Here is a 10,804-nt window from a genome sequence, read left to right as displayed (position 1 = left end):
AGGGAAGCCCTCTCCCCAAGAGGGTTTTTGCACCTCTCCCTTTCCTCAGGGGCGCCCCGCCCCTCTCCCAAAGCCTCGTAACCTCCCCCCGCCCTCTCCCCAAAGGTGTTTGGACCTCGCCAGTGGAGGGGGGCGGGAGAGGGGTTTGGAGCAGTGGGAGGTTAAGTGCCTTTTTTTCTACAATAAAATGCAATAATTTGCTGGATGCGCCATCAATAATTCTGCAATAAAATAAAAAAATAAAAAATACATAATTTTACCTTCAGGTTTTGTAAAACACATACAAGCGGCTTCAACTGAATTGAATTTACTTTCATTAAATATAATCATTTAAACACCTGCGTTGTACAATTAGTACAATACTCCCCATTAGCACAATATTGGTGTGAATATACAGGACCTGGGCTCATTCTATAATAAAAGCACATTCTCTTGGATGTGAGAAACACTGTCGGGACTCGTCACCAGGCTCTACACAAGTGCCTCCAATTTGATGGCACATTTCAAGCTGATCAGTGCTGGTTTCTGAGGAGAGCTGAAACAGGCCTGGGGTTTGCTCTGGGTGCCAGTGCACTACCTGAAAGTGTGTAGCTCAGAGTGGGCTGGTTTGAAAGTGTGGAGCCCAGGTCAGGCTGGTTGGAAAGTGTGCAGCCTGGTTGGAAAGTGTGCAGCCCAGGTTGGGCTGGTTGGAAAGTTTCGAAGTGAGACTGCTAAAAGTTCAAACAGCAGTAGGTGCGAGGAACTCCAGTGAAACACAGGCTTAACAATACAGGGAGAGTCCTGGGACACAGGCCGTCACACTGCTCTGCACAGCCCGGGTCTGGGGCAGCTCACTAGAGGCATACTCAGTGTTCACATCGGTTTCTTTTCTTCTTGCTTTCTCACTGGAATGCATTCACCGTTTTTAGTTTTTGTTGATTAAATTTAGTCGTCTTTAGTCGTACCCTAGTTTTCTCCCCAGTTTTGTCTGCCCAATTATTATCTGTATCCTCTGCCCACCGCTAGCAACCCCCCTGCCGACTTGGGGAACAGAGCCTGGAGCACGCGTCCTCAGTCTGTCATTTCTCGCACTGCTGATCCACAGCGAGGCCACCAGACTTTTAGTGCCGAAGGACAACACAGATCTGGAGGCTCCACTGCAGAACCACAGGCGCCCTATCAGCCACAGGGGGCGTTGATGCGTGGCGAGCCGTGGAATCCCCTGCCGATCTAAGACCTCCCTACCCGGGCAGCGTTCGGCCAATTGTGCGCCAACCCCTGGGAGCTCCCGGTCACGGCCGGCTGTGACATAGCCTGGACTCGAACCTGCGATCCCCAGGCTATAGGGCACATCCGCGTGGAGCGCCTTTGCTGGATGCGCCACTAGGGAGCCCCTCCCTGCTCTGCTTATTAAAGGCTCTTCAATTCAGTTCTTGCAGTCCAGCATCTGGCAGGCATGAGGGCGGGGCACAAATCACATGAACACACACCAACACTTTTCATGGCATCTGGATTTTGGCTTGGATTGTGTCAATGGTTTTAGGGTTTTATGGTTCAGGGTTTGACTGCAGTGGGCTGGTGAAGCTGCAGTGTGTGTGTGTGTGCAGGTGGATCAATAATGATATAGACACCAGCCCAAGCTGCCTGGAGATCTTCACCCCTTCAATATCGGAATATTGGTAACAAATATAAACATATCGATGCCTTCCTCTTCTTTGTTATGTGAGATTATGTCACAATTTGATGATACTTCTGTATTATACAGGACTGCTTTTACACACTAAAATATACTCTCTATATATTCTCTCACTGTATATAAATCCCACATTTGGTATGTATTTGGCACCCTGGAGTTTGCAATACAAGGCATGTGTGCTGACTGCAGCGCTGCTTTGGTGTTACAGCAGCCTCTGGCTCGTCTGAACCAGGCTGCTATCAGCCAGGGTCTACTGAACTACCCTCACACTCCCTTTTCAGCTCTCGAAGATCTCTCCTAAAGCACGAACACTCGGGGTACCCTGGGAGCTGTCCTGGGGCGCAGTGAATACGTCTTGGTGTTTTCTATTCAGAAGGGGATTGGCCCATTATGAAATATAATATTCAGTTTTAAGTAATCATTTACATACATGTGTAATAATTTGACATATATATACACACACACACACACGCACACATACACACACACACACACACACAATATAACTTTTGTTTTATATTAGTAGAGGATAAAGCCAAGATCACATAATCATAAAACTTCTAATAAAAGAGAGAATTCATTAGTGCAAACGAAGGGTGGATTTGAGGAGGGGGGGGTCAGTAACGTTCCTTTGGTTTTCACTAGAAGGGGGGTGGGTTCAGGGCTGGGGTTGCAAAGCTTAAGGCAAGTGATGGTAACAGCAGGGACTCATCGCTCGTAACACGTCCCTCTCATCGGTCAGTTCACAGGCCGGGTGCCAAAACCGTCCCCACAGGAGCAGTGTACCCTGGGATAGGTGAACCGCCTATCTGGTCCTCCACTAAATATTTTAATTCCTCGGGGGGGGGGGGGGGGGGGGGGGGGGACTCAGACAGATCATTTTCAATCAGCACTGCTTGCCAGCACACAAGCAAAAAAACAAAACTAAGAGAAGACTCAAGGCAGCTCTAAGAACTGAGACTCCAGCAGCCTGCCCGTGTCGACTGACCCATTCACAAGTACCAGCTATCATTACATCAGGGTCTTTAGCCTCTTAAATGAGTTCAGTTCATACACTTTAAAAGAAATAATTTAAAAAATAATTTAACAGGAGCAGGCTGACTCAGGCTTACTGGTACACAGTGGGGGCTGCCAGTCCCATCACCAGTCAGCCAGTGGGAAAGCTGCTCATTCGCACCCAGTTACCGTGCCTGGAATTCAGCGCTTACTTCAGTTGAATTGATGTTGCAGTCGCACAGTTAATCTAAGACTTGACGATCACACACTACTGCCATCACCTCACACAACATGGCAGACCGTACAAGTGTTTGTTTAAATGCACCCCTCGTGGCCTAAAGCAGGTCATCACAGTCGCGTCGCCCGAGTATTTCAGATTGATTAGTCTCTGATATCGAGCTGGATCAATCCTCACAGAGATATTCAAGGGCTCGTATTCAAGGGTGTCCTGTCCCAGGCCCTTTCGGGAACGGAAGATTCTCCAGACCTCCAGTCCTGTGTGAGAGGTGCACTGTGTTGATGAAATCCTCCAGTCCTGTGTGAGAGGTGCACTGTGTTGATGAAATCCTCCAGACCTCCAGTCCTGTGTGAGAGGTGCACTGTGTTGATGAAATCCTCCAGACCTCCAGTCCTGTGTGAGAGGTGCACTGTGTTGATGAAATCCTCCAGACCTCCAGTCCTGTGTGAGAGGTGCACTGTGTTGATGAAATCCTCCAGACCTCCAGTCCTGTGTGAGAGGTGCACTGTGTTGATGAAATCCTCCAGACCTCCAGTCCTGTGTGAGAGGTGCACTGTGTTGATGAAATCCTCCAGTCCTGTGTGAGAGGTGCACTGTGTTGATGAAATCCTCCAGTCCTGTGTGAGAGGTGCACTGTGTTGATGAAATCCTCCAGTCCTGTGTGAGAGGTGCACTGTGTTGATGAAATCCTCCAGTCCTGTGTGAGAGGTGCACTGTGTTGATGAAATCCTCCAGTCCTGTGTGAGAGGTGCACTGTGTTGATGAAATCCTCCAGACCTCCAGTCCTGTGTGAGAGGTGCACTGTGTTGATGAAATCCTCCAGTCCTGTGTGAGAGGTGCACTGTGTTGATGAAATCCTCCAGACCTCCAGTCCTGTGTGAGAGGTGCACTGTGTTGATGAAATCCTCCAGACCTCCAGTCCTGTGTGAGAGGTGCACTGTGTTGATGAAATCCTCCAGACCTCCAGTCCTGTGTGAGAGGTGCACTGTGTTGATGAAATCCTCCAGACCTCCAGTCCTGTGTGAGAGGTGCACTGTGTTGATGAAATCCTCCAGACCTCCAGTCCTGTGTGAGAGGTGCACTGTGTTGATGAAATCCTCCAGTCCTGTGTGAGAGGTGCACTGTGTTGATGAAATCCTCCAGACCTCCAGTCCTGTGTGAGAGGTGCACTGTGTTGATGAAATCCTCCAGTCCTGTGTGAGAGGTGCACTGTGTTGATGAAATCCTCCAGTCCTGTGTGAGAGGTGCACTGTGTTGATGAAATCCTCCAGACCTCCAGTCCTGTGTGAGAGGTGCACTGTGTTGATGAAATCCTCCTCCTCCAGTCCTGTGTGAGAGGTGCACTGTGTTGATGAAATCCTCCAGACCTCCAGTCCTGTGTGAGAGGTGCACTGTGTTGATGAAATCCTCCAGTCCTGTGTGAGAGGTGCACTGTGTTGATGAAATCCTCCAGTCCTGTGTGAGAGGTGCACTGTGTTGATGAAATCCTCCAGACCTCCAGTCCTGTGTGAGAGGTGCACTGTGTTGATGAAATCCTCCAGTCCTGTGTGAGAGGTGCACTGTGTTGATGAAATCCTCCAGTCCTGTGTGAGAGGTGCACTGTGTTGATGAAATCCTCCAGACCTCCAGTCCTGTGTGAGAGGTGCACTGTGTTGATGAATCCTCCTCCAGTCCTGTGTGAGAGGTGCACTGTGTTGATGAAATCCTCCAGAAATCCTCCAGTCCTGTGTGAGAGGTGCACTGTGTTGATGAAATCCTCCAGACCTCCAGTCCTGTGTGAGAGGTGCACTGTGTTGATGAAATCCTCCAGACCTCCAGTCCTGTGTGAGAGGTGCACTGTGTTGATGAAATCCTCCAGTCCTGTGTGAGAGGTGCACTGTGTTGATGAAATCCTCCAGTCCTGTGTGAGAGGTGCACTGTGTTGATGAAATCCTCCAGACCTCCAGTCGTGTGTGAGAGGTGCACTGTGTTGATGAATTCCTCCAGTCCTGTGTGAGAGGTGCACTGTGTTGATGAAATCCTCCAGACCTCCAGTCCTGTGTGAGAGGTGCACTGTGTTGATGAAATCCTCCAGTCCTGTGTGAGAGGTGCACTGTGTTGATGAAATCCTCCAGTCCTGTGTGAGAGGTGCACTGTGTTGATGAAATCCTCCAGACCTCCAGTCCTGTGTGAGAGGTGCACTGTGTTGATGAAATCCTCCAGACCTCCAGTCCTGTGTGAGAGGTGCACTGTGTTGATGAAATCCTCCAGACCTCCAGTCCTGTGTGAGAGGTGCACTGTGTTGATGAAATCCTCCAGACCTCCAGTCCTGTGTGAGAGGTGCACTGTGTTGATGAAATCCTCCAGTCCTGTGTGAGAGGTGCACTGTGTTGATGAAATCCTCCAGTCCTGTGTGAGAGGTGCACTGTGTTGATGAAATCCTCCAGTCCTGTGTGAGAGGTGCACTGTGTTGATGAAATCCTCCAGTCCTGTGTGAGAGGTGCACTGTGTTGATGAAATCCTCCAGTCCTGTGTGAGAGGTGCACTGTGTTGATGAAATCCTCCAGACCTCCAGTCCTGTGTGAGAGGTGCACTGTGTTGATGAAATCCTCCAGACCTCCAGTCCTGTGTGAGAGGTGCACTGTGTTGATGAAATCCTCCAGACCTCCAGTCCTGTGTGAGAGGTGCACTGTGTTGATGAAATCCTCCAGACCTCCAGTCCTGTGTGAGAGGTGCACTGTGTTGATGAAATCCTCCAGACCTCCCTGTGTGAGAGGTGCACTGTGTTGATGAAATCCTCCAGTCCTGTGTGAGAGGTGCACTGTGTTGATGAAATCCTCCAGTCCTGTGTGAGAGGTGCACTGTGTTGATGAAATCCTCCAGTCCTGTGTGAGAGGTGCACTGTGTTGATGAAATCCTCCAGACCTCCAGTCCTGTGTGAGAGGTGCACTGTGTTGATGAAATCCTCCAGTCCTGTGTGAGAGGTGCACTGTGTTGATGAAATCCTCCAGACCTCCAGTCTGTGTGAGAGGTGCACTGTGTTGATGAAATCCTCCAGTCCTGTGTGAGAGGTGCACTGTGTTGATGAAATCCTCCAGACCTCCAGTCCTGTGTGAGAGGTGCACTGTGTTGATGAAATCCTCCAGTCCTGTGTGAGAGGTGCACTGTGTTGATGAAATCCTCCAGACCTCCCTGTGTGAGAGGTGCACTGTGTTGATGAAATCCTCCAGTCCTGTGTGAGAGGTGCACTGTGTTGATGAAATCCTCCAGTCCTGTGTGAGAGGTGCACTGTGTTGATGAAATCCTCCAGGCCTCCAGTCCTGTGTGAGAGGTGCACTGTGTTGGATGGCTCAAACAGGACACTGAGGGTTAACTCAAAGCACGGCACTCTCTGCTGCCCTCTGCACCTCTAAACCGGTACTGCTTGTGGACGGCGCTATCATGGTTCGGCGGCCCTTAGTTGAATTTTCGGTTGTGTTACTGATTGAGTGAATGATCGGTCGGTCGGTCGGTCAGTTTGTTGGTTCGTCTCCTCCTCCTCTCGTCTGCCCAAGCCGGACAGGCTTGTTTCTCAGTCCAGTTGGTCTTGCTGGTGTGGCGCTGGTTGCTACTGCAGGTTCTTGAGAATGCGTCCGTAGCGGAAGTCGTAGACGTGCCGGCAGAGGAACACCAGGCTGGGGTCGATGTTGGGGGGCACGCGGCGATGTGGGGGGGTGGCACAGTCAGGGGAAGGGGGCACCACTGGGGCACTGTCCGGCAGCCCCTCTCCACGGCGCTTCACCAAGGCACAAAATCTGAAACCGCAAGAGACAAGGAACTCACAGGCTGTGCTCCCAAACCACTCCACTCTTTTACTAACAAAATCATCATTATCAGAGATGAAAATGAGACTCGCACTGCAGAGCAGTTTTATCCATTCCTGGTTTTACTATGAGTTTAACAAGAAGCACCTGAACTTGTACCTGTAAGCTGTGGCTAATCAAGTAAAACCTGGAATGGGTGGAACTGCTCTGCAATAGGAGTCTTACTTCCAGCCCTGCTCCGAGTCGTATTCACAAAGATTTCAATAGGATACTTTAAATCATCTACATTTTAATAGTGTTTCATTTCTTTCTCTGTTTCTTATTCTGTGTGTTCTGGATGATTCTCAATTGGTGTTTCAGCTCAGATCACTGTGACTAAAATTATCCCCACATACAATGTGCTTCTGAAAAGACTCCTTAATGTCAATTGTTGGGGAGTGTGGTGGGGAAGCATGTCACAGGATGCAGTGCTCAGCACGATGCGGATATGCTTCTCCCAGACAAACTATAAGGAATGTTTAAGAACCAACGTTTGTCCTCACCTGCAGTACTGTGCTAATGTCAGGACGTAGCACTTGTCTTCAATACAGGCCACGCTGTTTTCATCCTGATGGCGAGACGCAAAGATCTCGTTCTGGAAACAAGAAGGGGAAACACAAACCGATTCGGTCAGTTACAACGATAGCGGGGCCACAAGAAATGAAGAAACAGCTAGAGAGAGAGAGAGAGGCTTTCAACTCATACTGCATGCTCAGAGAGAGCGAGAGAGAGAGAGAGAGAGACAGACAGAGAGGCTCTCACCTCACACTGCATGCTCAGAGAGAGAGACACAGAGAGAGAGAGAGAGAGAGGCTGGCTCTCTCTCTCTCTGCTGCCGAGAGAGAGTGTGACGTAGAGAGTCCTCTCTCTCTGTGTCTCTCCTTCTTCTCTCTCTCCGAGACAGAGGAGTTGACGTACGAGTCTCAGAAGGACACAGAGAGAGACAGAGAGAGAGGCTCTCACCTCATACTGCATGCTCAGAGAGAGAGACACAGAGAGACACAGAAGGCTATCTCCCGAGAGTGGAGTATGACGTACGAGTCTCTCTCACCGTGTCTCTCTCCTGTCTCTCTCTCCGACTGCTGAGAGTGGAGAGTCACGCACGAGACAGTGAGAGAGAGAGAGAGAGAGAGACGCTCATCTCCTCTGGAGTCGCTCTCCGAGAGTTGGAGAAGTCACTAGAGTCCTGCTCAGTGATGCTCAGAGAGAGAGAGAGAGAGAGAGAGAGAGAGAGAGAGAGAGAGAGAGAGAGAGAGAGACAGACAGACAGAGAGAGAGGCTCTCACCTCACAGTGCGTGCTCAGAGAGAGACAGACAGAGAGAGAGGCTCTCACCTCACAGTGCGTGCTCAGAGAGAGACAGACAGAGAGAGAGGCTCTCACCTCACAGTGCATGCTCAAGTTCCTGCCTCCTTGGGTGTGCTCTGGACGGTAGTACCAGAACAGGCTCATCATCACCTCACCTGCAGGGGACAGAGGCACACAGGGGGGCTGGAAACAGGCTCAGACAACCACACCTCCCCATGCTCAAGGCAAAAAGAAGGGCCACGCCAAGAATCCTTGCTGCTGGTTAAGCGGCCCTCAACAGACAAGTATAAATGAACCCCAGCCCCCCAGATCCTGACACATCAAGTAACCTGTGCAAAGAATGTTCTGAACAAGCTTTGCCACGTGCAGATCAATGGGTCTCTAGACATATGGGAATATGTAAAACTGTGTGTGACATTCGTACATACAAACTGTATTGGTGTATTAAACACATTCTCTGCTCTGCAGTGCTGAGAGTGGAGTTCTCTTAACTATACTACCAGAGCGCTCTGCAGTGTGGAGAGTGGAGTTGTCTTTCCTATACTGCTAGAGCGCTCTGCAGTGTTGAGAGTGGAGTTCTCTTTCCTATACTGCTAGAGCGCTCTGCAGTGTTGAGAGTGGAGTTCTCTTTCCTATACTGCTAGAGCGCTCTGCAGTGTTGAGAGTGGAGTTCTCTTTCCTATACTGCTGGAACGCTCTGCAGTGTTGAGAGTGGAGTTCTCTTTCCTATACTGCTAGAGCGCTCTGCAGTGTTGAGAGTGGAGTTCTCTTTCCTATACTGCTAGAGCGCTCTGCAGTGTTGAGAGTGGAGTTCTCTTTCCTATACTGCTGGAACGCTCTGCAGTGTTGAGAGTGGAGTTCTCTTTCCTATACTGCTAGAGCGCTCTGCAGTGTGGAGAGTGGAGTTCTCTTTCCTATACTGCTAGAGTGCTCTGCAGTGTGGAGAGTGGAGTTCTCTTTCCTATACTGCTAGAGCGCTCTGCAGTGTGGAGAGTGGAGTTCTCTTTCCTATACTGCTAGAGCGCTCTGCAGTGCTGAGTGGAGTTCTCTATCCTATATGCTTGTGGTTTCTCTTTCACCTGTCTTGGGGTCCTCCCACAGTGCAGAGATCTTCGCCACATAGGGCAGGGTTTTCTTTCGGGGTCCGGAGCGCAGCAGCACGGTGTCCCGAACCCGGATCAGATCCCCGTCCCGCTGCACCCCCTCGAAACAGCGCCTCAGAGCAGGCTCCTCCTCCCCCTGAGATAGGGGGGAACAGAGGGAAGGGAAGGGGGAGGGCACAGAGACAAATCATTAAATTCACTCAGATAATTCAGGATTCAGGATTTAATTCTGTAGTTCTCATTCTTGTAGTCCTCTATACAGATCTGCAGTGTTTTCTCATTCCTGTAGTCCTCTATACAGATCTGAAGTGTCATTCCTACAGACATGTGATGAAGGTTAGTGACAACAGAAGGTCTGTGTCCCTGAGTATCTTAAATGTGTATGTGTTCAAGTCACCAGGTGGTGACGACTCTGAAACCGAATGATGCAAAGTGAATCTAGACTCACTCTGTGCGTCAGTCTGTACTCACCACGACGAAGACCTCCTTCTCCACTGGCACTCCGACAGGCAGCCAGCCGTTGGTTGCGCGGCGCCGTGTGATTCGCTGCTGTTTTCCCGCAGAGGCGGCGGAAGGAGGGGCCGGGGTGAGGAGAGGGCAGCTGGCCGTGCTGCGGACCCCCGATCGAGAGCCACTGGGGGGCTTGGCACTCTGAGGACACTCCCGAGCAACCTTGAGCTGCGCCTGGCTGGGGTCCAAGAGCGGCGAGGGGATGTGAGGCACGCACTGGGCAGCAGGGGGCACTGTGGGCACTGGGCAGCCAGACAGAGGCAGGGCTGGGGAGACCGGGATAGCAGGACTGTGCTCATCCAGAGAGCTGGGGTAGGGCTCTGGAACACAGAGGGGCACAGGGAAAGCGATTAGATACAGGGACAGCACACACAGTCACAGGGAGAGCAATCAGATAAAGGGACAGCACACACAGTCACAGGGAGAGCGATCAGATACAGGAACAGCACACACAGTCACAGGGACAGTGATCAGATACAGGGACAGCACACACAGTCACAGGGAGAGCAATCAGACACAGGGACAGCACACACAGTCACAGGGAAAGCGATTAGATACAGGAACAGCACACACAGTCACAGGGAGAGCAATCAGATACAGGGACAGCACACACAGTCACAGGGAAAGCGATTAGATACAGGAACAGCACACACAGTCACAGGGAAAGCGATTAGATACAGGAACAGCACACACAGTCACAGGGAGAGCAATCAGATACAGGGACAGCACACACAGTCACAGGGAGAGCGATCAGATACAGGGACAGCACACACAGTCACAGGGAGAGCGATCAGATACAGGAACAGCACACACAGTCACAGGGAGAGCAATCAGATACAGGAACAGCACACACAGTCACAGGGAGAGCGATCAGATACAGGGACAGCACACACAGTCACAGGGAGAGTGATCAGATACAGGGACAGCACACACAGTCACAGGGAGAGCAATCAGATATAGGGACAGCACACACAGTCACAGGGAGAGTGATCAGATACAGGGACAGCACACACAGTCACAGGGAGAGCAATCAGATACAGGGACAGCACACACAGACACAGGGAGAGCAATCAGATACAGGGACAGCACACACAGACACAGGGAGAGCAATCAGATACAGGGACAGCACACACAGACACAGGGAGAGCAATCAG

General features: G+C 50.7%; 1 protein-coding gene across 4 annotated transcripts in view; it reads right to left on the bottom strand.

Moving 5' to 3' along the window:
- Positions 1-6,158: 6,158 nt before the first annotated feature.
- LOC121330089 (bromo adjacent homology domain-containing 1 protein-like) overlaps positions 6,159-10,804 on the bottom strand; it is a 43,495-nt gene continuing 38,849 nt past the window's right edge. For all 4 annotated transcript variants that reach the window (XM_041276360.1, XM_041276363.1, XM_041276361.1 and 1 more), the window contains exons 3-7: positions 9,612-9,970; positions 9,117-9,276; positions 8,113-8,192; positions 7,234-7,325; positions 6,159-6,682 (exon numbers count right to left, since the gene is read on the bottom strand). In XM_041276360.1, the coding sequence (XP_041132294.1) occupies positions 6,496-6,682; positions 7,234-7,325; positions 8,113-8,192; positions 9,117-9,276; positions 9,612-9,970 (878 nt within the window). In that variant the 3' untranslated portion in view covers positions 6,159-6,495. The remainder of the gene's footprint in view (positions 6,683-7,233; positions 7,326-8,112; positions 8,193-9,116; positions 9,277-9,611; positions 9,971-10,804) is intronic.

Source organism: Polyodon spathula, chromosome 17 (assembly GCF_017654505.1).
Source record: "Polyodon spathula isolate WHYD16114869_AA chromosome 17, ASM1765450v1, whole genome shotgun sequence".
NCBI classification, from domain to species: Eukaryota; Metazoa; Chordata; class Actinopteri; order Acipenseriformes; family Polyodontidae; genus Polyodon; species Polyodon spathula.
The sequence above is the reverse complement of the archived record's forward strand: the minus strand, read 5'-3'. Positions and strand labels throughout refer to the sequence as shown.